At 58.3% G+C, this 24,816-nt stretch overlaps 1 protein-coding gene across 15 annotated transcripts in view; it reads right to left on the reverse strand.

The window, feature by feature from the left end:
* Positions 1 to 98: 98 nt before the first annotated feature.
* SPTAN1 (spectrin alpha, non-erythrocytic 1) overlaps positions 99 to 24,816 on the reverse strand; it is a 61,835-nt gene continuing 37,117 nt past the window's right edge. For 5 of the 15 annotated variants that reach the window (XM_046021948.1, XM_046021953.1, XM_046021951.1 and 2 more), the window contains 31 exons: positions 24,059 to 24,106; positions 23,143 to 23,234; positions 22,769 to 22,913; positions 22,479 to 22,660; positions 20,483 to 20,582; positions 20,121 to 20,318; positions 19,877 to 20,023; positions 19,094 to 19,197; positions 18,828 to 18,990; positions 18,432 to 18,446; positions 16,666 to 16,797; positions 16,121 to 16,258; positions 15,075 to 15,179; positions 12,804 to 13,012; positions 11,695 to 11,815; positions 11,396 to 11,517; positions 10,695 to 10,827; positions 9,057 to 9,155; positions 7,488 to 7,647; positions 6,811 to 6,887; positions 6,044 to 6,253; positions 5,446 to 5,742; positions 5,012 to 5,124; positions 4,605 to 4,622; positions 3,341 to 3,403; positions 1,998 to 2,052; positions 1,461 to 1,657; positions 1,315 to 1,368; positions 1,088 to 1,234; positions 866 to 1,013; positions 99 to 545 (listed from right to left, as the gene is read on the reverse strand). In XM_046021948.1, the coding sequence (XP_045877904.1) occupies positions 420 to 545; positions 866 to 1,013; positions 1,088 to 1,234; positions 1,315 to 1,368; positions 1,461 to 1,657; positions 1,998 to 2,052; positions 3,341 to 3,403; positions 4,605 to 4,622; positions 5,012 to 5,124; positions 5,446 to 5,742; positions 6,044 to 6,253; positions 6,811 to 6,887; positions 7,488 to 7,647; positions 9,057 to 9,155; positions 10,695 to 10,827; positions 11,396 to 11,517; positions 11,695 to 11,815; positions 12,804 to 13,012; positions 15,075 to 15,179; positions 16,121 to 16,258; positions 16,666 to 16,797; positions 18,432 to 18,446; positions 18,828 to 18,990; positions 19,094 to 19,197; positions 19,877 to 20,023; positions 20,121 to 20,318; positions 20,483 to 20,582; positions 22,479 to 22,660; positions 22,769 to 22,913; positions 23,143 to 23,234; positions 24,059 to 24,106 (3,918 nt within the window). In that variant the 3' untranslated portion in view covers positions 99 to 419. The remainder of the gene's footprint in view (positions 546 to 865; positions 1,014 to 1,087; positions 1,235 to 1,314; positions 1,369 to 1,460; positions 1,658 to 1,997; positions 2,053 to 3,340; positions 3,404 to 4,604; positions 4,623 to 5,011; positions 5,125 to 5,445; positions 5,743 to 6,043; positions 6,254 to 6,810; positions 6,888 to 7,487; positions 7,648 to 9,056; positions 9,156 to 10,694; positions 10,828 to 11,395; positions 11,518 to 11,694; positions 11,816 to 12,803; positions 13,013 to 15,074; positions 15,180 to 16,120; positions 16,259 to 16,665; positions 16,798 to 18,431; positions 18,447 to 18,827; positions 18,991 to 19,093; positions 19,198 to 19,876; positions 20,024 to 20,120; positions 20,319 to 20,482; positions 20,583 to 22,478; positions 22,661 to 22,768; positions 22,914 to 23,142; positions 23,235 to 24,058; positions 24,107 to 24,816) is intronic. The other 10 variants (XM_046021959.1, XM_046021955.1, XM_046021954.1 and 7 more) reach the window with 5 other exon arrangements.

Raw genomic sequence — 24,816 nt, forward strand, 5'->3', positions numbered from 1 at the left:
GGACAGCAGGGCCCTGCAGGCGGGGGCAGGTCGGGCGAGGCCCCAGCTGTGCGGCGCCGTGGGGAGTTCTCATGGAAGCTGAATGAAAACATCACAAGTCTCTGGGGACGGTCATTTATTTGTCTTTTACGTGAAAACAGAGTGAAGGGGGCGCACAAGGGAGCGAGCCAGCTGCGTAGACTGCTCGAGTCGGAATGGGGCAGCTGGCTTCCTGACGGGAGTCTGGGTCCCCACGGCCCCGGGGCGGGTGCCTCTGGACCCGAAGCGGCTTAGGGAAGCACCCGTTCTAAGTCTTACCCCAGCTAAGCGGACGGGAGCTCACAGTGGCGAGCGACACTGGCGATACTTGGAGCACAGAGAGGAGGTGACATGCAGCGAGGCAGCGGCAGGGCAAGCGGCGCGGGGCGGGGCGGGGCGGGTCAGTTCACGAAGAGCGAGCGGGTGAACTCCACGTAGTCGAAGGCGGTCGGGAGTTCGCGGCCTTTGCCGTCCACGTAGGGCTTCATGTGGGAGACGCAGTAGTCGGCTTGTTCCCGAGTCAGGTTCTGGAGGGAGGAGGCTGCCCGTCAGCGCGGCCCTGCTGCCCCCCCCCGGGGGGGGGGTTGGTCGGGGCGTGGGGGACAGGGGACAGCAGGAACCCCGGGCCCCAGCGTCAGGGAGAGCCGTGCTCAGAGGCCACAGCGCATTCGCAGATGCGATGGGCTGGGCTCGGGGGTCGGCGGAAAAGAGGGATGAGACGCCCGCGCCCAGCAGAGCGCTCCACAGGGAGGTCTATGCATTCAGACGGTTCTGGCCCTGGGGCAACCTTGGGCTTCACTCTCAGAGAAAACCTCCACCCCCGGGGCAGGGAGGCAGAGCCCCAGACCTGGTACAGCTCCTCCTTGGTCACATAGGGCTTTCCCTCGGAGCTCAGGGCCCGGAAGGCGCTCTCGATCTCCTCGCTGGATTTGACATTCTCGGTTTCACGGCTGATCATGAAGGCCATGTACTCCTGCAGGGAGACGTGGCCGTCCCTGGAGAGGGGCGAACGCGGTGAGCCACGAGGAGTTGCAACACAGCCACCCCTGCTACCTTCCCTCCGGCTCACCTGTTCGGATCCACGGTGTCTAGGATCGCCTCGAACTCCGGGTCAGGCTCCCCTTCCTCCACCATGGGAAGGTCGTAACCCAGGGAGCGCAGGCAGGACTTGAACTCCTGGTGGTTCAGCCTGCCCGACTTGTCCTTGTCGAAGTGTCTGCCGCACGGACAGAGGGCCGCTCGGCATGGGCCCCGGGGCCGAGCCTGCCGCCCCACCCCCAGAGAGGCCATACTTACTTAAACATCATGCTGAATTCTTTGAGGGCCTCCTCGGTCACTCCGGTTGTGTTCCTAGGAGAACAGGACGGAGTAAGCAGGTGGCGAAGTCTGTGGGATCCCAGCAGAGTGAGTGCTGGACGCTGGCGGGGCCTGGGGGCGCGTACCTGGCCTGGATCTGCTGCTCCAGGTTGTGCTGCATGCGCATGCCCAGCTGGTCGAGCTGGTCCCACTGCTGGGCCAGGCCCACGGTGCTGTGCTCCGTGTACTTGTTGTCCAGGATCAGGGCCTCCTCCATGGCCGCCCCGAGGTCCTCAATCTTCTTGAGCTGACTTCTCATGGCTCGAATCTCCTGGTGCTTGCGCTACGGGCAGGGGAGGGAGGGTGTAGGGGACAGGGGCTCTTGCCTCAGTCACCAGGCTCAAGAGCCTATTCGAGAGCCCTCCCGGCCCAAGGCCTGTGGGGCTGCATGGGGCGGCACGAGGGGAAATTCAGCAGCCTTGGTCCAGGGAGGGATGAGCAGGGGCAGACTGTGGAGGAAACTATACACTAAGAACCAAAGGGCCCTCTTTCTTTTCGGGTAAGACACCACGTGGCAACTGTGAGAAGAAAAAGACTCTAAAACGATGGGGTTCTGCGCAAAGGGAGAAAGCGCACCCACCCGGCCTCCTTCCCGCCGGACTTTAAACAAAGGGGGCACTTACTTTGGTAGCTTCGAGCTGGGATTCCAGAGTCCCAGATTCCTCCACCATGCAGGACCTGAACACAGAAGCACAGTGAGGCGGGAGGGCCGGACTGTGAGCCCAAACCTAACTATCCCCAGGTCAGTACCTGCTGTCTTGAGACTTTTTAATTTAAATCTCTTTCAAGGAAATGAAAGCTATCTGCTATTGGCCATCTTTTCCTAAGTGGCCCTGGGAGCCGGGGAGGGGAGGCAGTCTTTCTCCTGCTTCAGACAGGACGCTGCCACCCCCGGTGGGGTGCCACCTGCCCCGGGCCAACTGGGGGGGCCAGGGGCGAGCCCCACCCAGCCTGCTCCCAGGCCAGGACCCTTTCTCATGTGGCTCCTCCGGCCCAGCCAGGCTAGGACCTGGTCCCTCATTCAAACTAGGTCCTCAGCCCTCAAGGGGTACCTGAGGAACCGAGCTGAAGTTGCTCTGTGGGACGTCAGAGGGCCCGCGGGCCTGACAGCAGGCCCCCTCTGCAGCCACTGGGGAGAAGGCTGCTTTGTACACCCCTGGCACCTGCGCCCTGGGGAGACCTTAGCAGGGAGAGGCTGACAAAGAGCGCCGCCCCCCCCAGAAATCCCTGGAGGCTCCTGCAGGTTCCTGAGGAGGGGAGCCACATCCTCGGGTGTGACCGCCATGGACGAGATGCAGTCAGATGCCCCCTCAGACACGAAGCCGGCATGCTAAGAGATCATGACCGGATTTGGGTTTTGAAAGCGATTCTAATTCTGCCCAAAGGAGGGAAGTGGCCGTGATCAAGCCCCAGATTCAGGCTCCATGAGACTGTCCGGGCCAGAGGCTCCCAGGGCCAAGTTTCGAAGAACAGGGTGTCCCAGGGAGCTTCCATCTTCCCGACGCCATACAGTGTGAGGTCACAGAAGGCCACCAGTGAACGAAGACAACAAACGAGTTGGGGTTACGTGCAGGGACGAGTCACACTGTGCGCGGGTCTGTGGTGGGATTTCAGCCCAGCCTCCCCTGCACCCACGTGTGCCCCAACCTACCCTTTCAACACCCAGCGAGCCCAGGTTAGCTCAGAAATTTCCCCAAGTTCAAAGTGCTTGAGCAAGGCAAGGCACCAGGCTTCCTCCTACCCCAGCAGTTCAGACTCACTGTCACGCCATGTACCCCAGGAAAAGCAACACCCCCCGGCCCCGGGGGCAGGAGGCTGGGTGCCGGTGCAGGGGGAGGAGGACAGATCCCTCCTTCCCAAGCGGCCGAGGGCGGTGGGTTAGTCAGAAAGCGGAGCCGCCTGGGGAAGTCAGGAGTGCATTGGAAAAACCACAGTGAGGGAAGAAGAGAAATAAGAGGAGAAAAACCTTCCAGACAGATCATCCCCAACTTCATACTGATAGACACGAATGACCCGACGATACGCTATGCTAGTCAAAGAAAAGAAACCAAATGAATACACCGAAGGCACGGGCAGGCAAGAGCAGACCGAGACAGACACGTGCCACAAGGCCCAAGCTGGCAGTGCACAGGCGGGGCAACCTGGCGCCCAGGCAGGGACCTGGTGGGGCTGGGCCACCGGCCGCAGGGAGGACAGGTGGCCTTGGGGCAGCTCACACTGGGACCAAGCAAGACCGGACAGGGCTAGGGAGGAGCCACATGGGAAGGGGAGCATGGCACCCACAGAGACGAGACCAGCTTGGCAGACACAGCCACAGGGCTGGGGAGTGGAGGCCAGGGGGCTAATGAACTCAAGCTAGAAACTGTGACCCCCTAAATCCCACCCCCCCTTCAGCCCAGGGGGTCGCGTCAACGTGCGCCTGTTTCTCTTGGTGCCAGGCTGAGCTGCTCCAACTACCCACCTGCAGAACCCAGCGGCGCTCGTCTCAGCTACTGAGGTCTGCCCCCCCACCCCTGGCCCCCATGCTACCCTGGCTTTATGTGGGCCTGGCAGAGGCCAAAGTCTAGAGGAAAGGCCACTCCCAGGACTGGACTGGGCAGGGCTGCCCTGCTCCTCCCAGGGGGCTCCTCCCTAGCCTCATCTCTCCACCGCACGAAACCCCCCCGGGCACTTCTGCCTTCTATTAGGGGCAACGATGCTCTTTCCCTTCCCCTAGGAACACTGGGGGGTGGGGCCCTGGGGGAGGGGTCAGAGCACAGCTGGGGACTCACTGCACCCGCTGAATCTCCTCTCCATGCATGACCATGACCTGCTAGGAAGCTAAGTATGGTCCCACTGGACACACGGGGAGAAGCAGAAGAGAAGGCCAGTGAAATCCCAATGGCTAAACAAGCATGGGGTTTCTCAGAGGCTTTGGACTCCAGCTCTGGCCCTCTGGCTTGGTCACATTCCCTGAGAACCCCTGGAATCTGAACAGGAAGATGCGAGTGGCTCCCCTCCCCAGAGCGCCGGCCATCAGGACAGTGTGGGGCAAGGCACGAACTCCTCGTAGGGAGACGGGGATGGGGGTGGGGCAAGGGTGGGATGGGGGAAGTGCAGCCCTCCTGGGGCAGAAAGGCCCATCCTGGGATCCTCTGCAAGCCAGGCCATGGGGGGACAGAGGGCAGGGGGACAAGCACACGAGACACCACCACACCACGAGCCCGGAGAAACAAGAAGACAATATTAACCCATCGAGGAGATACGTTCTGTGCAGATGGGATCCAAGCAGCGGCAAGACAAAGTGGCGTCCGGACAGCAGCGGTCGGGAGGTGGGGGACAGAGAGAGACACAGGAAAGAAAAGAAAAACAAAACCGAGAACATCAGTACCCAAGTTGCATTCAACTCTGTTCTGCGCATCACCGCGGTGCTGCCTAGGACTGACCACCGGCCACGCAGGCTTCCACCCAATCCAGGACGCCTAGCAACCCGACCTTCAGGAAAAGTGCCTTCGAGGCTCTGCCTGCCCCTCCGGTTCGAGCCAGACCAGGGTGCGCCCCTAACTCTCTTTCCTTACTGCGAGCACGCCTTCTGGTTTCCCGCAGAGCTCCCCTCCCGCTAGAGCGCCGGGGGCCTGTGCACCGGGGGTGGCGGCACCTGGTCTCCTGGATCCACTGGTGGAACGCGTTGGCGTGCTGGGCAAACTCCTGGCGCAGCTTGTCATTCTCCTCCTGCCGGCGCTGCTCCTTCTGCAGCTCCAGCTCCCGTTCCTGGGGCCCAGAGGGAGGACAGGCCATGTCACCAGAGCCTGTCCTGCCCTCGGGGTGGACGAGCGGCCTAATGATTTCAGTTTCTCGACGCCGAACGTGTCCAGAAATCACGGTTTTGTGGGGCAGGGAGAACCAGATGTTGACATCAACCCGAAGGAGGAGCCTGGGAGACCCTCGGGGAGCTCAGAGTCCTCCATTCCCCACCGCTCACAACCGGCCCCCTAAGAACTCTGGCAAGAGGTAAGGGGAAGTGGCTGACCGACAGCCTGTGGGGGGGGGGGGGGCTGCTGGCTGGTGGCCCTGGGCGGGGGCGGGGGGCACCTTGATGATCTTCTGCAGGTTCCTCCACGTCTCCTCCAGGGCCTCCATGGTGAACCAGGTGTAGGGGTTGGAGGCCACACGGAAGCTCTTGATCTGGCGGTCCAGCTCGGCCAGCTGGCTGAAGTCGGCCTGGGCAGAGCTGAGGGACGAGCGGAAGGCGTCGTGGGCCTCGCGCAAAGCTCTGATCTCCTCCAGGGAGTTGCAACGCACAGGATCGGTCAGATCCTCTTCAGCGTTTTCAAACCAGCTGTTGAAGGCAGACGCCTTTTTGGCGAACGTCAGGAAGAGGTCTTCCACCTGGAAGCGGAGCAGCCCGCGTGAGGACCGCCCGGGGCCGCACGGGCCACACTCGGGCAGGAGTCCGGGAGGCAGGATAGGAAAGGCAGCGGTCGTTCTGGGGGCGGCCAGGGCATGCTGGGGTGCCCCACTTCCATGTCTCAAAAGGCCTCCGACTTTCTTCCCTTGCTACCCTTTCCCCTCAGTCCGTCTTGGGTGCTTCGGAGACAAAGGGCCTTCTGCTGGGTTCCGGCGGACTCCCCGCTGGGGGCAGATGTCCCCGCAGCCTGGCCGGGGGAGTTCTGCAGGGGCCCACTCCTACCTTGCGGAAGTGACTCTGTGCCTCCAGCAACTTCTTCTTCCGGGTGGCCGAGTTGGCCAGAAGCTGGCTCCATCGCTTCATGAGGGCGGCATGCCGGGCCTCGATGGCCTTTGACTGAATGTGCTTGGCAGCCAGCAGCTGGTCTTTGAGCGCGGTGATGTTGGCGATGCCCTCCTGCTGGAAGGCCTGCAGGCCAGCGTCAAACGTTTCCTGGAACAAAGAGCGGTGGGCCCGATCTGCAGGGTCGCCTGGGATGCTAGAAGCCACCCTTCCGCGGTGCCTCTGCTCGATGGCACCTGTCTGCTCAGCCAGCCGCCCAGGCCACATGGTCAGCCCCGAGTCCCCACCTCCTCCTGACATCCTCCTGCCCCCTGGGCCGACTGAGGTTCGGGGTCCCCTAAATGTGTCAAGCTCTCCCCACCACCTCTCCCCAGAATGAACGGCTGCCTCCCCTCGACCAGCTGCGGTTTGCCCTTCGTGAGCGAGCTGAGACGCCTCTCCTCGGCCAAGACCTTCCCCATCAACCCCGGCCCGCGGCAAAGCGAGTCAGACAGCTCTGGGGGTTAAGTCCGCAGCACGTCCCGCCGCTCTGCACCCTGGAGCGCCATGCGGCTCTAGCACAGAAGCCTCGTCCGGAAGCTCCCCGAACGTTCTTGCTCACTGCCGGGTCCTTAGGGCCTTTCTCAGTGGAAGATGCCGACCACCATTCTTGCATCGGGAAGCGCTACCACATACGTCCCAGTCTGTCGACAGGGACCGCGACTGACCTGTTTGGTGAGGAGAGTCTGGACGGAAGACAGGTCTCGGCCATAATCATCTGTCTTCAGGCTGTTCTCCTTTTCACCTAGGAAACCAAGCATGGGAACAGGCCAGCCTTCTTGGTACAAAATTACGAAGGGAAAAAAGCAAACCGAGGCGCACCCATCACCCTGTTGATGGTTAAATTCCAGGATTCTTAACCCCAAGCCGGCTGCCCCTTCCTCCCACGGCCTGGGCCCCGCTGGCCAGCTGTAGGGAGAGATCCTTCCAGCTCATCCTGGATGTGTTTCCACTGCCACTTATGTGACAGCAATCCCTAGGGTCATAGGGGTCCTGAAATCCGAGCCTAGCTGCCCCGCGCTCAGGAGCCGGACTGTGCCTGGGCAGTGAGGGGACAGCGCAGCTGGGGGCCCGCTGCTGCGCTATCTTGCTTAGCTGTGACGCTTACTGCTTCTCCCAGAGTTTAAAGATTCTTGTTTTGTTAACCCTGGTGCTGGCCCAGTGCCGACCACCACGGGGTCCCCCACTCTCGGCCGCAGGACATGACTGAAACGCCCGTGTCAGATCACTTCTTCTCTGGAGAAGACCAGCTGCTTAGGTAATAAATGAGCTACGGCTCTGGAACAATCTTCCCGGCCGGGCGCGGAGAAGAGACTGGGAGCGGGCCGGGTGGGGCAGTGCTCACCGATCCAGGACTCCACCACGTCCGCCTTCCAGTTGAACTGAAGGAAGGCCGAGTTCTCCTCGAGCTTGGCCTTCCTCTGGGCGGCAGCTTTCTCCAAGTCTGACACCTTCCCATTCAAGCCCTTCATCTTTGAAGAGATGTTCTCCTCGTGGTGATTGTTCTAGGCCACAAAGAGAAGGCACACTCTGGTCAGACTCAGGCCCTGCCGTGGCCGGATGATCCACGGCTTCCCTGCCACGGCAGGTCCTCCGGGGCTGGAAGGCAGGCCCTGCGCCTCCGGCCCAGCACCGGCTGCTGGGGAGAACAGGTTAAAGCCTTTCTGAGGGCAACACGATTAAAAGCCTTGAGAGGATGACTGTTGGCAATTTCACCAATAAGAATGAGTCCTGAAAAAACGAGGAACGGGCTGAAACATCACAGTGACGTACTCATTAGTGTGTCTGATAAAATATTAGTAAGAGAGCAAATACTTAAGGCATAAAATGTGAGGTATCCAAACAGCGGCTCCTACCAAGCAACAAACACACGGCTCAGAGAAAGCAGACACTGAAAATTCTTATGCCCCGAACACTCGGATTCGGTCTTGGAATATCTGAGTCTGAGAACACACACAGGTCAGCGTAAAATTTAGAGAGAAACTGGAGGGGGAAACAGACGGCTGCTGACGGTAAAGCACCGAGCTCCGTTGCGGGCCGGGCCGCAGACAGTCACAGGCTGGTCCCCGCGCAGGGCTGTGTGTGGGTGACGGTCAGACACAGACCTCCTCCCTCTCTGTACACGGACCGGACGTGAGCTTCATGGCAGCTCATTTGCCCGTAAGGATAAAGGAAAAAAAAAGCTCGAATCCAACGATGGATTTGAACATGCTGTTACCTATGAACTGAATCCCCAGTCTCAAGGCCATGCCGACGGCAGCAAATCCCAGGATGGGAAATCTTATCTACTAGTTACATTTTGCAACAGCAGACTATCGTTGTGAAAAGTTCTTGTCTTCCAGGCCCGAACACCCGTCACCTCACTTAAGTGATCGGCGGTGACTAACTGGGGACCTGACTTCCGCGCTGGGGAGAGAGCCCCGGGACCCCTCCCATCTGCTCTCTCGCTCGGGGGCTGTTTGAGTGACACCCAAGTCTTGTGACGTTAAGACACTCATTTCTAAGCCAGCCCGGACAGCAGCCAGGCTTTGTAGAGCAACGAACGTCAAGGAACCGGCTCTGTCCTGGGTAGGGGCGGCTCTTGTGATGCGTCCTGCATCTCCAGAGAAGCGAACTAAGGGAAGAGCTCTGTGGGGGACCGGGGCGGCTGCAGGGAGGCTTCTCTGCTTAGTTTGCACACAGAATGCACGTGCCCCACAGTAACGTCACTAACTGGCTTCGGAAAGGGGGGAAATGTCCACCCAATCGCAGACGCTTTCTCTTGTGATGACATACGGCAGTGGAATTGCTCCCACTCTCTGTGCAAACCTTTCCGGGGTGGATAGTCCGGGCAGATGGGCTTTGTGGGGCCCCGGCCCCGGCACGGGGGCGTCGGATGCAGGAAGTGAGCATCTCCCCAACAGGCCAGGCTCACCTTCTTAATGAGGTCCTGCCCGTTGCTGCAGACGTCGTTCACGCGGTCCTTGTGCACCGTGAAGTCTGTCTCAAAAGCTTCGTGTTTCTTCAACAAGCCCTGCAGTGGAAGCAGAAAGGCTGGTGGCTGAGAGCCTGGCATGGGCCGGTGGCGGGCCCGGCTGCGGGTTGGAGGGAACCAGAGCTGGAAGGCGCCTGCCCTCAGGGGCAGCCCAGTCTAGCTGGGGGCTGACATCAGTGGGAATCACAAGGGTGGTAAAACCCGGAGGCAGCCAGGGTAACTGGCGGTGAGCTCAGCTGGAGCAGGGACGTCCGGAAAGGCCCTTCCGAAGGGGTTAAGCTTTTGCTGATCAACCACTACAGTGTCCCTCCATCCCTTCTGGAAGGACACACAGGAAACAACCCCATGGAGCTTAAGACAGAACCCAACATCCTGAATGTAGCTCCTAAGGGACCTTCCATGTGTCCTCGGTAGACCCAAAGGACTGGAGACAATGGCTCCGGGCGGGCTTCCTGGGGACAGGGCCACGCGAGGGATGGGAAATCCCTCCCTCTAAGCCACCAGAAGCACCCGGACCAGCCAGGCAGGACACTCACTCTGAGAACGTGGCTCAGGGACCACCCAGACCCTGGGGAAGGCAACCTCTGCCTCCACGGCCAGTGGCCCACATCCGGGAACATCTGACCATAAAGTGGGGCTTCGTGGGGTGGGGGGTCCCCCCAGCAAGAGGGGAGGCCGTTCAACTAGCCCATGGCTCAGGGTTGCGTGCGAACACTGGGACCAACGGAGCGCAGCACGGCCAATGTCGGTGGTATCTGAAGCCAAGACCGGAAGCTTCTCTGCCTCTGCCGCTCTGCGGGCGCCTATGGACACGGGCGGAGCTGCTGGAGGAAGGGAGCCGTGGGGGTCGGGGGACACAGGGTCGTGCCAGCCGCTGGCGACACAATGCGGCTCTCTTGGCCCGCTGCCGCACCTCGGTGCCGGTGAGGGGCCCCCCTCGGGGAACAAGCCGCTGCGGCCTGTCGGGCTGTCACATAGTGTGCTGAGGGCAGAGACTGAGGCACTGACCCCTGGCACCTAGGAATGTGGAAGACGCAGACAAAACCAACTGAAGACGCTCAGAGGCCACCGGGGCGGGGCCCAGTCCAGGATGACCTGCGTCCTTCTGAGCGGGAACTGCGGGACGCAGCGGCCCGAGGAGCGGGGAGAGCCGCGGGCAGACAGACGCGGAGGGGAGAGCCGTGAAGGGCAGAGGCTGCGGTTACGTGGCCACGAGACAAAGAGCGCCGGCCAGAAGCCGGAAGCCCACAACGGGCTTCCCCTAGAAGTTTTGGGGAGCAAGGCCCTGTCTACACCTTGGTCTCAGACCTCCAGCCTCCAGGACGACACCTGCTGTCGTACGGCCCTCCCACCGCCGAGGGCGCGCTGGGGGGGCAGCTGCTGGACCCCCGTGGATGTCAGGAGCCCGTGGGCCTGGGCCCGTCGGCCGTGGCGCATTTGTACAGAGGAGCAGCGTCTCTAGCGTGAGGTCTGGAGGACTGTGACCAAGCGGGGAGGCCCCGGCTGCCGGCCGGGTGCTCTCCCGGCACCAACGCAGCCACTGGAAGAAGCGAGGGGCGGCGTGCCAGCCTCTCTGACCTGGACGGCAGCAAGCGTGTCTCCGTAGTCCTCGCTGGCCACCAGGGTCATCTTCTCGTTGATCCACGCTTCTTCCTCTTCCACGTTGGCCACAAACTGCTGATACTCCAGGGACTCCTCCAGCCGCTGGCCCCTGGTTACAGGACACGGCAGCCGGTGAGGTCACCCGACTCTAACCCTCACGGCCGACGTGTCTTTAAAAACGTTCCCGGGGCTCCTGGTGGCTCAGAGAGTTAAGCGTCTGCCTCCGGCTCAGGTCATGATCCCAGGGGCCTGGGATGGAGCCGCACATTGGACGTCCTGCTCGGCGGGACCTGCTTCTCCCTCTCCCACTCCCTCTGCTTGTGTTCCCTCTCTTGCTAAGTCTGTCAAATAAATTTAAAAAGGTCAAAAAAAACCTCTACCAAAAAAAAGCGTTTTTTTTTTTTTTTCCCCAAACACGGGATGTGACTGGTTCCATCAACCCTTCTGTGTCATGTGACGCAGACACAGGGCTGTTCATGTGAAGCTCCGGATCCGTAAGGGGGTTCAGATCCACGCAAGGGAACCGGCTCAGCACGGGCCAGTCCGGGCGGCTCCGAAACAAGCCGGCTGTGGTGCCCACGCCCAGGACAAGGGTCCGGGAGGCGGCAGAGGGCCCGGGGCAGCCCCGAGCCTGGCCTCCCACGCGCCACGCCCGCGCCCCTGCCCTGGCCGCTCACCGAGCAGCCGCCAGCTGCTTCAGCTCCTTCCAGTGCTCCACGAACTGGGTCAGACGCTGCTGGATCTCCTCCTTGCCAATGGTGTTGTCATCAGACAGCTTCTTCCCGGTGTCCAGGACACCCTGACAAGCGAGAAATGACAACAACAGCTATCACCTGCCCTTAGGTGCGTCCAGAAAGAGGCGTCAGCATCAAACCCAGGAGTCCTCTCTTCCGGGTGGGGAACAAGGGCCGCAGACACCGCAGACAGCGGAATGCGTGAGGGCAAAGGGTCTCCCTGGCCGTCGCCGGCCCCTCACCTGAATTGCCGGCTCGTGGGCTGCCAGTTCCGCCTCCAGCCGCTTGTGCTTCTTCCTCAGGTTCTGAACGCCCGTTAGGTCCCGGCCGTAGTCCTCAGAGCTCACCAGCAGCTTCTTCTCCCTGCACGGCACGGGCAGGCGCTCTGCACCCCAAGTTCTCGACTGGACAGGTTCGGTCAGGAGCTGTGACATCTCCGGACCCCATGTCCTTCGCCTACACCTGCCGACCTCACCTCAAAAACCCTTCCCAGTCTTCTGGAAAATAAAAACCTCTATTTCCCAAACAAAGGGCACCGGCGTGGGCATGCAGGAGCCCCACCAGGGTCAAGGTGCGCAGGAGAACAAGGAGGCGCCAGCGGGGTCGCCGCACCAGCCCCGCTTTTCCAAACGTGCAGACACCACACGTGGAAATATAGAAAAAACCTGGACAACATTCTCTAAGGAAGCGAGGAAGAGGAGATAGGATTTTTGTCCTTAAAAAATGGTGTGTTTGGGGGCACCTGGGTGGCTCAGTGGGTTAAAGCCTCTGCCCTTGGCTCAGGTCATGATCCCAGAGTCTTGGGATCAAGCCCCACATCGGGCTCTCTGCTCGGCAGGGAGCCTGCTTCCTCCTCTCTCTCTGCCTGCCTCTCTGCCTACTTGTGATCTCTCTGTCAAATAAATAAATAAAATCTTAAAAAAAAAAAAATGGTGTGTTTACAAAATGCTAATCACTTCTGACTGCAACGGGAAAGGAATTAAAAACAAACACCTCTCCCTCCTTCGGGGACGGACCCCGCCCAGGATATCGGGCTGTCTTTTCCAGAAAGGAAAAGACTCGCTCGTCTCCCTGAGGACCCAGGGCAGGGTCTACACAAAGTCTGGCTCCATCATCACGTACTGTTCCCACCTGAGCCCATTGATGGCCCTGTCACTGCACAGCTGGGCAACAGAAGCCGCCAAGGCGTCCCCGTGGGCCAGGTGCTGCTACCCTCTGGGAGAGAGCCAGACCTCACGGCCAGGCGGCCCAGAGCTCCAGACCCCCCCGGGACGGTGGTTCCCAGCACCTGCCAGCAGAGGCTCAGCGGACATCCCAGAGGACCTGACTGCGAAGGCTCGAGGACACGTACTTGATCCAGGACTCCTCGTCATCCATGTCCCGGAAGAACTGGTGCAGGCGATGCGATTCATTCAGCTTGGCTCGCCGGGAGGCTGCCATGCTCTTGATCTTCTGGAAACGACCGTTGATGGTGTCCCGCTTGTCCTTCACTTGGGAGGTGTCGAAGGCACTGCTGGTCATCAGGCTGTCTGCTTGGCTGTTCAGGTCCTTCAGGCGATCCTGGGGTGGGGGACACAACGGGAGGGGTGAGGAGCCTGGCTCTCCCATGACTGTCTGCCTGAAAAGCAGAAGTCTCGAACTCTTCACCGACAGCCTGGCTCTGTGGCGTGCTGGATGTCCTCTCAACGTGGCCTACGTGGATCCCTGGGGTTCTAAGACATCAAAATTATTTTCTTAATGACACAAAGACCCCATGTGCCTTCCTCACTGAGTGGACGCTCACATGTGGTACGAAGCCGTGCTGGGGGTGCCGATGCCTCCAGCCTCCCAGCCGTGGGAGGAACCCCTCGCTTGAGGGCATCCCTGGGAAGGCAGAAGCTGTGGGTTTTATTAAATCTCTGTCTGAGTACGTGTCGGTGTCAGTGTTCCGCGTGACACCACGGGAAGCGCACACAAGCGCCTCAGCCACACGCTCAAGTTCAAGGATGGTCCCGAGCAGAAGCCCGTGTCCTGAGCCGAGCTGGCCGCTTGTTCCCGGGCCGTCCTCACGGACAGAACGATGACCAGACTACGGCCATCCAGACTTTAGCGTCCGGCAGAGCCTTCTTCAGAAAGACGGAAGCGAACCTGTCACTTTCAGGAAGGCAGAGTCTGTTGCTTCTGATAAAACCTGAACTTTCAGGTGAAAGTGGGAATTCTGGAAGAAGTGCAGGGGCCTCCACGAGGGGGACCAGCCACTCAACCAGTGAAGGTTGTCCTGTCGAGACTGGCTGTGAAGTCAGCGACTGGGCCGTGGAACAAGAGATAATTCTGCTTGAGTCAGAAGGTTTTCCGAATAGTTCTGTAACATCATACACTTACCCGTGCAATGAGAAAAACATTCCGTGTCCGCGATGGACCAGGGGCTTTTTCATGTTAAACGGTATGAAACGCTGATGGATCGGGTTTCAGAGTCCACTTTGCAACTAACCAAGCACCTACCACGTACTGACTTTGGTGTCAGAGGACCCACAGTCATGGGAATGAAAACACTGCTCCCTTCTCGAAGCCCCTGTGCGAGCCTGGGTTTCCCTCGGACCTGACCGACCCCACACGCTGAATTCGGAAGCAGCTGCGAGAAGCCGGCTGTGTTCTGCTACACCGGACCGCGCAGCCAATGCCAGCCTTCTTACTGTATCTTGTTTTGGTTTTGGACACGGTTATCGTTCATAAAAAGTGCTACTCTTTTTCTCAGACTTACTTCCGATTTTTCATCTTGTAATAATTACGGACTCACAAGAAGCTGCACAACCAGGACAGCTTCAAAACCAAAAGACCAGTACCGCGCCCGTGTGCCCTTCCCCCAGCCCCTCCCCACAGCAGCAGCTTCCGTGGCGCCCCGGCAAGACCAGGCCACGGACCCCGGTGCAATCCACGGTGCAAAATCACAGATTTCACCAACTGTACGTGCATCCGCCCCTGTCTGTGAGGGTGTGCGTCCACAGTGCCACATGACTCCCCCACGCGTAGAGTCACGTAACCCAAACCAAGCTACGTTGTTCTGTGAGCACAAGGGAAACCCCTGTCCCTTCCTTGCTGCACCCCACTTGTGTCTAACTCCCGGGGACCCCTGCTCCGCTCTCCATCTCTCATTTTGTCATTCTCAGAATAAAAAAAATCCCCTAAGACTGTCTTTTTAAAATTTAACTTTTAAAATTAATTTTTTGGGGCGCCTGGGTGGCTCAGTGGGTTAAAGCCTCTGCCTTCGGTTCAGGTCATGATCCCAGGATCCTGGGATCGAGCCCCACATCGGGCTCTCTGCTCGGCAGAGAGCCTGCTTCCCTTCCTCTCTCTCTGCTTGCCTCTCTGCCTGCTTGTGATCTCTGTCAAATAAATAAATAAATCTTAAGAAAAAAATTTTTAAATTAATGTTTTAATATAAACAGCAACTACCAACAGACAAACCCACATAAACAAACTGTCTGGGGCCTTCGGTAACAGCCCAGGGTATAAAACAGCCTCAAAGCCACACTGGGAACGTGGCTCGAGGTGCCGGCCGTCACGTTCCTCCCCCACATGCGCTGGGTCTCCCCGGGAGTCAGGCACCGCTGCGCCCGGACGGGCCCGGCCCCCCTCTGCTCACCTCATGGGCAGATATATCCGCCTCCAGCAGCTGGTGTTTCTTCAGCAAGTTGTTCACGGAAGCCAGGTCTTTGCCATAATCCTCAGATGCCAGCAGGGCCTCCACCTGGCAGGGAAACAGGAAAGGGGTGATGTGACCGTGTGGTGCCCCGTGTGTATGAGGCACAGCAGGGTGTTCTGGAAAATCCAGGGTGCCCCGTTGTCTGGCCAGGTCTTTGGCCAGCTGCAAACTTGTCAACCCCAAGTTACGCTGTCACAGTGACTCAGCCTGTATCAGCCCCTGGGGCCCGAGTCCTTCTCCCTTTTTGTCAATCAAATGCAGACTCGAGAGCCTAGAACTTGCGATATCACAGCTCAAGGCAGGGTCCCGGGGCCCTCGCGGAGGTTCAGGGGCGAACTACGGGGCGATCTCACTTCAGGGAGCCCCCGCCGAGGAAAAGAATCGGCAGCAGCGGCTGAGATTAACACACGAGGATGTCCGGTGCAGACGTCCCACCAGAATGCTGGGAACGCATCAATGTCCACCAACACGGGAATGGTTCAGTTATGGCAGGACTAGGACGGACCCAACGCAGCTCCTCAAATGCTTAGGAAGAATTCGTAATGACTCAGGATAACACTCCCAAAACACACTCATGAAAAATTATATTCTGAGATCAACTCCGTATACAAACAGAACTATGCTACTGTCGATGGAAATATGAGTAGACTGGAGAGAAATATTAACGGTGGGCTCAAAAATTTCTTTCCCCGAATTTTCTACTAACTCTGGCTTCCTGACTTAGCGGCTACTTTGGTTTGCACCCAGGCAGAGTCGCTAGAGCTGCCGCCGCTCAAGCCGCACAAGCGAGCCGCCGCCTAATTCCTATCAGCGTTCTCTTCTGCAAATGTTCATACCCTCTGACCCCTTAGAGCACAAGACTCTGTGATAAGGAAGATTCTGGGGAAAGGGGTGCCCTTTTGCATGGTTTGGAGCTTACTGACTGTCCTGTTATCCCAAATAACCACAAACCCCCTCCGCTGGTGGGAGGGAAAACCTGCCATTACCTCAGAGAGCCAGAAGTCGAAGTCCTTGATGCCGGTGTTGAAGTTCTGCTGCTTGTTGGCTTCTTTCAGCTTCTGGCTCTTCTCCGCTGACTTCTGCACCAGGAACTGCCACTGGTCAGCTAAGGCAGCCAGCCGGGCCTGGGGAAGAGAAGGGGCCGTCGGAGATGGGAAAGTCCAGGAAGAGCCCCTCTCCTAAAGCTGAGTGATTCGTGGGGAGAGAACAGACAGCCTCACGGAGCCCTTCTTACCAACACTCCCCATCGGTCATGTAGGCAAAAATCTTCTAATCTGCTTTTGTTCCTTTTAAGATTTTATTTAATAATTTAACAGAAAGAGCGAGCGAGTGCACAAGCAGGAGGAAGGGCAGAGGGAGAGGGAGAAGCAGGCTCCCCACTCAGCAGCGAGCCCAACGTGGGGCTCGATCCCAGGACCCTGGGATCATGACCTGAGCCGAAGGCAGATGCTTAACAACTGAGCCACCCAGGCGCCCCCGTCTGCTTAGTTCTTAAAGCCGTATTTCAAAGTCGTCACTATGCGGCCCATACCTTGACAGCATCCTCACTGCCCGCACAGGCCCCGCGCTCGATGAGGGAGTTGCCCGTGTCGATGACCCCGCGGATGCGGTCGGCGTTGGCGTGTAGTTCCGCTTCGAAGGCCTGGTGCTTCTGGTGCTTGCTCTAAAATTCCAGAAAGATGACCTTTCAAAACCAGGTCCTGTGAGGTTACCTCCTTTTAGGGATGAGGGAGTCTCAGAAACTTGAAACGACTGGGGGCAAGTGTCAACATTTCCTACAGAAGGCGGTCATGGCATTTGTCAGACAGGGTGGGGGTGGGGTTCAGCCTGCTGGGAGCTGGGCCCAAGGACCCGGATGGGAGAAAGGAGATGGATCAGCTCAGGAGCAGAGGAACGGAGTCAATTCTTCAATCGGCTGGGAGGGAAGTCCGAGAATCGGGTACTTTCTACCATTCTGCAGAAAACGCCAGCAGCCAAGGGCAGTGTTAAACTACTTGGACATCAGTTTCCATCTACAACCTTCTCCTCTACGGACAGACGATCTAACAGGGGACACACACCTGGCTCGCCTGTCATACAAACGAGGCGTGATCACTTCGGCTGGCAGGCGGACTCTCCGCCGACGGGGGAGCATCTACGGCTGCCCCAGACCTTGACTTTGCTGCCTTTTATAGCTGTCATTAACCAAAACTCCTGAGCACTGTTAAAAACCAAGCTTGACTGGAGGTAGGAAATGATTTTTGCTAAGGAAAAAGAGGGCTAGGAGAATGCCAGGCTCCTGATGCTAGGTCTCCAGGGGATTTTCAGAGTCTGCAAAGCAACAGAAGGCACGGGAAACGCTACGAGACAATGCAAGGACACAGCTGTGACACAATTCTGGGGGAGAAAGGCAGGGTCTCGGGGGATGTTATTTGGGGGAAAACAACTAAAAGAAAAAAAAAGTACGGTCGGGGAAGGATTCTGCATCAAATGTTTCATTTCAGGGGCAGCAACTGTCGAAGGATGGAGCCTCCGGGCTGGCGGAGCCCGGTGCTCACGTTGGGCGGCCTCCTTCCGCGTTCCGGTGCCCGAGTCTGAGCAGGGTCTCAAATACCCACAAACCTGACCCAAGTCCAGTTCCCGCTTCTCTTTCTTGCTCTGATCACTCTTTGGTTCAAACCCCACCTATCCCGTTTCTTCATTTCTCTGATCCGTTTAAAGCACTATGTGGACTACATTTTCACCGAAAAGTCCCCTATGCTGCCCCCTGCGTAACAACGTCCCTCTTTCTCCTTAACCTCTCACACCCCTGGCTCCGGTCAGCTTCGGAAGCAGATCATCTGCTTCCCTGAGGCAACTTAACTGGCCATCTTCAGGGACCAGCACCTCTGACGGCAGTCTGGCTGCGTCATCAGACTCGCACCACGCCAGACGCCTTGTCCTCGGCCACCGAGAACCGGGAGCACAACTCCACACAGAAAAGACTGATGACTCCATTTTTTTTTTTTTTTTTTTAAAAAAGAAGCGCCTCTGAGAAGATAGCAGTTAACTACTGCCCCCAAATCAAACATCGTACAGAACTTGCCTGAGTGACACACGGGGACAAGGGAGGAGGTGCAGGGGCGCAGGCTAATTACGACAGAGAAAGCCACATCCCACAGGGACACTTGAATGGAGTGTGATGGGTCATTAGAAATGAGAAGCACGCGTGAGGAGACGCCAGCCGACCACGCGAGGCCACGACAAGGATCTACGCAGAGGGACACGAACACTGGAGCGCACTTAACTAAAAAGTCTTGAAGAAGATTAGAAACTTACCAGCAGCTTGGAAAGCTACAAAAACAGATTAAAATAACAAGAGTTCAGTACCGGGCGGTGAAAGCACATATCCGCTACTACACAGACGCTGGCTCTCTCGTCCTCCTTCCCCGGGGAAGCTCGGCGTGGGGCAGAGCCGCTAGAGGGGGCGCCGCAGACTTCTCTAGCGGACGCGGCCTCCACGGGCACACGTGAGGAAGACACGGTCTCACATCGGGTCAGTTAGTGACACCTCTCCGCGGGTGGAGCTGCTTAGAATAATCTTGGCTGGCTTCCGCACGGACACAGGAAATGCTTCTCTAGGTGGAGCCCCCCAGCTGCAGCTGCCTTCTTTACCAGAACCTGTCCCCAAACCGAGGCTGCCTCGGGGACGAGCGGCCACTCGGCTCGGCTCACCTGGATGTTGGTGGGGTCCTTGTAGGACTCATCGCTTGCGGTCTGTAGTTTCTCACTGATCCAGGCCTCGATCTCATCCACGTCCCGGCTGAACTGCTGGAGGGTCTGCGATTCTCCCAGCTTCGACCTCTTCTCAATCATCTGGGCTTTCAGGCGGCGCCACCTGAGAAAGTGAGACGGAGCCCGAGCGTGAAGCTCCCGGAGAACTAGACGGGCCGGAGGCTCCCCCGGCGCCCGTGAGCGCGCGCAGCACCACCGACACCCACCTGTCCAAAACCTCGTTGCGCCGGCTGCAGATGTCGCCCTTGGCATAGTGGCCGGCGGCGACGAGCTGCTCAGCGAAGGACTGCAGGGCGGCGATCTTCTCCTCCTGTAGGCAAACAGAGGCGTGAGGCCAAGGCGGGCAAGGCCCAGCCTTGCGCGGGCCCAGGTCTTGCGAAGAGAGTGGCTGTTCTGGGTGGCGGGGCCCGAGCCGGTGCCGGGATCAGACTACGCTGATACTTTAGAAGCCGGAGAGCAGAGGCCAGGAGAAGCTTGATTTCGACCACTAGCCGAGTTTAACTCAAGACGACTCCAGGTCACACTGGGGACGGGAGCTAGGACACCAGGAGCTGTCGCACACAGAATCAAGCTGATTGTCAGATGTGCGCCAGATTTTCAACAGAACGGGCTACGAATCAAAGAGGCGCCCGTCTTCCTGAGCTGCTGGGGCTCAGGCGCCCTCTCTCCTCACCAGCACATTTGTGCTCCTCCTTCGACGACACGGTTTTCCCGTGGGGCATCCCTGTCACTAAAACCTCACGATGATCAGAACTTAGAAGTTTTAAAAAGCATCCAGGTCCGTATGCGCTTTCCCATAAGGGGGGCCGCTCTTCCTTTGTCTGGCCAACAGCAAGTCTCTTCACTTCAGGGAGTGGCCAAGGCTGAGTTAGGCACATCAGGGACGAGTTTTTATTCTCGTCGTTGAGACGGGAAGCGGCAGCAGCCCCCGAAGAGAGCCGTCCATCTGGACAAACCTACACCGAGACCTGACGCAAGAAAGGCCTCACCTGGACGTTGATGGCTTTGTCAAAGTCCTCGTGTTTTTTGATCAGAGCCTCCACGCTGTCCAGCGAGTCTCCTTTGTCCTCGGTATTCAGGAAGGCCTCGCGGGCAGCCATCCAGTTCTCAGCTTGCTCGCAGTCCCGATGAAAGAGCTAAAGAAAAGGACGCAGGTGGGCAGATGGGGCCGTTGGCCACAAAACCCCCGGTCTGAAAGCCCATGGCAAACGGGAAGCGACGTCCTGCGCGCACCTGCAGCTCGAGGCACTGATCCAACATCATCCTGCGCTGAGCCCAGGCCTTCTCCAGCCCCGCGCGCTCCCGATCTAGAATATCTAGTTTCTCCTTGACCTCTGGGCTGGCGTAGTGCCCATGAGCCAGCAGCTGCTGCCCAAACTGCTCAAAGGCCTGGAAAGTGCCAGCCCTGGCATCGATTTCTGTCCGGTGCTCCTGCCAAGAGGAGGGAAGGGGTTAGGTAACCGGCGCGAGACGCCCACCGCCGTGTCAACCACCGACTCGCGGCGAGGGCGCTGCTGCAGCAGGGGGCGGGGCGGGGGCACAGTCTTCCCGGCCCAGCAGCACGACCGCCCCCCCCCACCCCCAGAGCCCCCTACCTGGTGCCGTTCCAGCAAAGCTTCAGCTCCAGTGACGTCCCTGGCGAGCTCGTCCGAGGACACCAACCCTCGTATTCCATTGATCCAAGACATGAGGTCCCTGGCAAGCAGACGCAGAGGAACAGCGATTATGTTACCTGGCAAGCAGGCTTTCTGCCCAGGAAAAGAGAACCACACAATTCCTGTCTCAGAAGATTATTTGGGGTCAAGTAGTTAATCTACTAAATGATTATTCAGGGTCAACTAGTTAATCTACTAACTGGTTAATCTACTGAATGGTTAACTAATTATAATCCATGAGTAAAATATTTCAAAGCCTCTTGTTCATCCTATTGAGATGTTAAAAAAATTAAAAACGACAACAAAAGACTGAGCGTTCCTCAGAAATCAATGAACTAAACTTGTGACTAGGATCTTCTAGCCTTAAAAAAGTAGGTTCTAACACAAGCAATAACTGTGGTGCAGTTTTCCACAGCTTCGGAGGAATCACTTTTCTCTGAGCTTGCAGCAGTCCTGGGCCCACGCAGGCGCTGAACCCAGCTTCTGACCGATGTCTGCACGTGAGGGCACGGAAATCAACGTTTGAGGTCCCAGGTCCTATCCTAGACTTCCTTTGATCAGATACAGCCGGGATCGGCCAATCCAGAGACCGAAAACAGACTCGATGAGGAGAGGGGAAGGGGGGGGTGACTCCTCATGGGGCTCAGGGTGCTCTTCTGAGGCGGTGGAAAGTGTCAAAACTTCAGAGAGATACTACTCGTCTAACACAGTAAGTACCAGTGTACAACACAGTAAGATTTCCAGTGAATGACATCCTTTAAGACACGTAACTGCTCTGTTACTTCATTTTTACCTTAAAAAAAAAAAGAAACCGAAAACCAAAAACCCAACTGGGACCTCCTACTAGAGGCTGGGAAGGGGAAGTGCATCACCTGCCCAGTGGCGCCCCGGAGAGCAAGTTCCCTGATAAAACACGCCTACGTGTATACCCCTGTGCGCACACACCCGTGTGAAACTTAGCACAGAAGTGTGCCACAGAGAAACACCGGTCCCGAATGGGTGCCAGGGACCAAGTTCTACCTCACCCGCCGGTGGGGCACGATGTGGCCTTAAAAAAGCCTGAGGCCGGGGCACCTGGGTGGCTCAGTGGGTTAAGCCTCTGCCTTCGGCTCAGGTCATGATCTCAGGGTCCTGGGATCGAGTCCTGCATCGGGCTCTCTGCTCAGTGGGGAGCCTGCTTCCTCCTCTCTCTCTGCCTGCCTCTCTGCCTACTTGTGATCTCTCTCTGTCAAATGAATAAATAAATAAAAATCTTTAAAAAAAAAAAAAGCCTGAGGCCCAGGTCATGGGACATCCCGCTGGACACCCGGCCTCGACCCTTCAAAACCGTCATTGTGTGAAAGACAAGACGCAGAGGGTGGGGGGTGTCGGGCGGCTGCTGCAATGGGGACACTCCGCTGGACCCTGGACCCAACCACAAACCTGGACCCGTGAAGACACATTTGAGACGACCGGGAGAACCTGAGCCGGGACTAGGTAAGATGTTGCTGTACTGGCCTTGGACGTGAGGGTGGAAACGCAGGGTGCGCGGCAGGCAGAGGCCCAGGGAATTAGAGGGAAAGGGCCACGTTGTCTGCAAAGCACCGACAGCCGCGTCAGCAACACAGAAGCGTGTGTCCGGCGGCAAAGCCGACCGGTGGCTACCCGCGAAGGGTGTCGTCCGGGTTCACGGTTTCATCCTTTCTATTTTTCAAAGACTATAAAGTTTCCCCCACTAAAACGGGTTTGCGAAAGAGACTACGGTCCATCTGTAGTAAGTGAGAGAGACGTCGAAGGCCGAAACCGAATGCCATCTGGCGGGAAACGGTGCGCACGTGGACAGGGAAGTGGAGACTTCTTCCTGACTCGTGGGCATGGGGGAACCGGACGATTCCGCCTCGCCCAGAGGGGACCTGCCCGACGAAAATGACCGCCCAAAGGCTTCCAGGCCTCGTACCGGAAGTCACTGAGGAAGCGCTGCAGGTCGTGGGAGTCGCCCAGCTTGGCCTTGCGCTGGTCCGCGCGCTTCCCCAGGCTGCTCCACGCCTGGTCCAACTCCGTGCACTTTTCCTGCAGGTCCTCGGCCGACTCGGGGTGGGACTGGATCAGGCGCTCGGCTGTCTCCCCCAGGGAGTTGACCTGCGGGAGCAAGGTGGCGAGACGGCACGTGAGGGAGCTGCGTTCTGCCGAAGTGGAAGAGTCGCACTGCCCCGGGCCCAAAACGTTCCCGGCACTGCCCCCTCTCACCTTGTCGCCGAGAGCCGCGAGGTCCCGCTCAAAGCCCTCGTGCTTGCGCTGCAGGGCTTGGACACTGGCCAGATCGTGGCCGTAGTTGTCGGTGTTTAGAGCCTGATTCTTCTCTTCAATCCACTCTTTGGTTTCGTCGGCATCTCTACGGGGAGACGCACGGGCGGTGAAGGACCGCTGAGCACAGCGGCGACCACCAGAAGCTCCACGAAGTAAAGAACCCACGTTCGCTCCCAACCTCTGTCTTTACTGAGCAGTGTACCCCGGGACGGGTGTGCTCCCGGACACCAGAGCACGGAGCTCAACCGGAGCGGAGGCAGCACGTGCAGGGACCGCCAAGGTCAACCCCGCTGTGGCCCTGAGCCACCCCTCACCTGTGGAACCTCTGCACCTCGTGGGCGCTGCCCAAGAGCTGGCTCCGCTCCTCGGCCAGCTGCTGCAGGGACCGCCAGCGCTCGTTCAGCTCCTGCAGGGAGACAGCGGTCAGCGCGCAGCCGCGCCCGGGCCAGCCTCCGGCACGCGGCCCAGAACCAGGGGACCGGCGCTCGGCCTGCAAGGAACGGCCGGGCCACTGACGATTTCCTGTCTCCACCCTGCCCGGCGGCAGCACAAGTCCAGAAGCCGAGGACCGCGGCAAAGTTAGCCACGTCCGACGGCCTCAATGCTCCGGAGCATCTGACCTGGAATCACCGCGAAGGCCGCAGAGACGTGCAGCCGACTCAGCCTCCCTGCCAGCTCCAAGCCGCCGCCCGGAGCAGCGGCTTCATCAGTAACTACCCTGCGGGGGGCGTCTCACTTCACCCCCGTCCTGATCTCAGGGTGCTGGGACTGGCCCGGCCTGAGGAGTCTGCTGCTGCCTCACCCTCTCGCCCTCCCATACCTGAGCTCTCTTTTTCTCAAATAAACGGATAAAAATCCTTAAAAACAAACAAAGGAACTAGCGTGTGGACGAGTCCCCGAGCCCAGCCACACCCCAGGCCACGGCAGGTCACGTGGGGCCCGGTGCTTGAAGAGACGACACTGGGGGGACCTACACTCCTTGCAGCTCCTGGCCCTACTAGAAGGAAGGGAAGGCTAACTTTACCACTAAGAGCGGGTGAGTTCTTGAGCAGGGAAGGCTACCTGGCCACCCGGCTGTGGGCGGAGAGCGGACATTTCCCCAGGAAAACCTCACAGCCGGGACAGTGACAAGTGCAACAGCTCGCGTGATGACTTAGGACAAGGGCCATAGTCAGGAGAAGCAGAACAGGGAGGGAGACCGGGAGACAAGGGGACTGGCCAGTTTCTTACCTTGATGGAATTAAAGGTGGCCACGGTGTGAACCATCAGACGAGCAGACTATGGAGGGAGGAAAGCAAAAGAGCAACACAAATTCCGTGTCTGCCAATTAAGACACAATTCCGAGGAGCAAGTGCCGTTCATTAGGTCTCAATCATCAACCAAAATTGTCTTAAGGGGACACGGTCAAAATGCTGAGCAGAGCCACAAATAAAGGCTTAACCAGTGGAAAGGCACAGAGCACCCGAGTGCACAATTTAAATAAGTTCACTCGATGAAGAGTCAAGAGAGAGTGGTGACGACCACAATTACAACGGCTGGCTGGGGGGGTGGGGCGCCCGGCTGGCTCCATCGGGGGAGCACACGACTCTTGATTTCAGGGTTCTGAGTTCAAGCCCCACGCTGGGTGTAGAGATTGCTTAAAAATAAAATCCCCCAGCTGGCTGACAGAAAACAGAGCTCAACGACTAAGTATTAGTGTTGTTCATACTACAGAACAGTCCAAAAAACACCCAGTTTAACAAATGCTGGCAGTTGAGGGCGCCTGGGTGGCTCAGTGGGTTAAGCCGCTGCCTTCGGCTCAGGTCATGATCTCAGGTCCTGGGATCGAGTCCCGCATCGGGTTCTCTGCTCAGCAGGGAGCCTGCTTCCCTCTCTCTCTCTCTGCCTGCCTCTCTATCTACTTGTGGTCTCTCTCTGTCAAATTAAAAAAAAAAAAAAAATTAAAAAAAAAAAATGCTGGCAGTTGAGACTGCTTATGCCTAAATATG

The sequence above is a fragment of the Meles meles genome, chromosome 11, assembly GCF_922984935.1.
Source record: "Meles meles chromosome 11, mMelMel3.1 paternal haplotype, whole genome shotgun sequence".
Taxonomy (NCBI): domain Eukaryota; kingdom Metazoa; phylum Chordata; class Mammalia; order Carnivora; family Mustelidae; genus Meles; species Meles meles.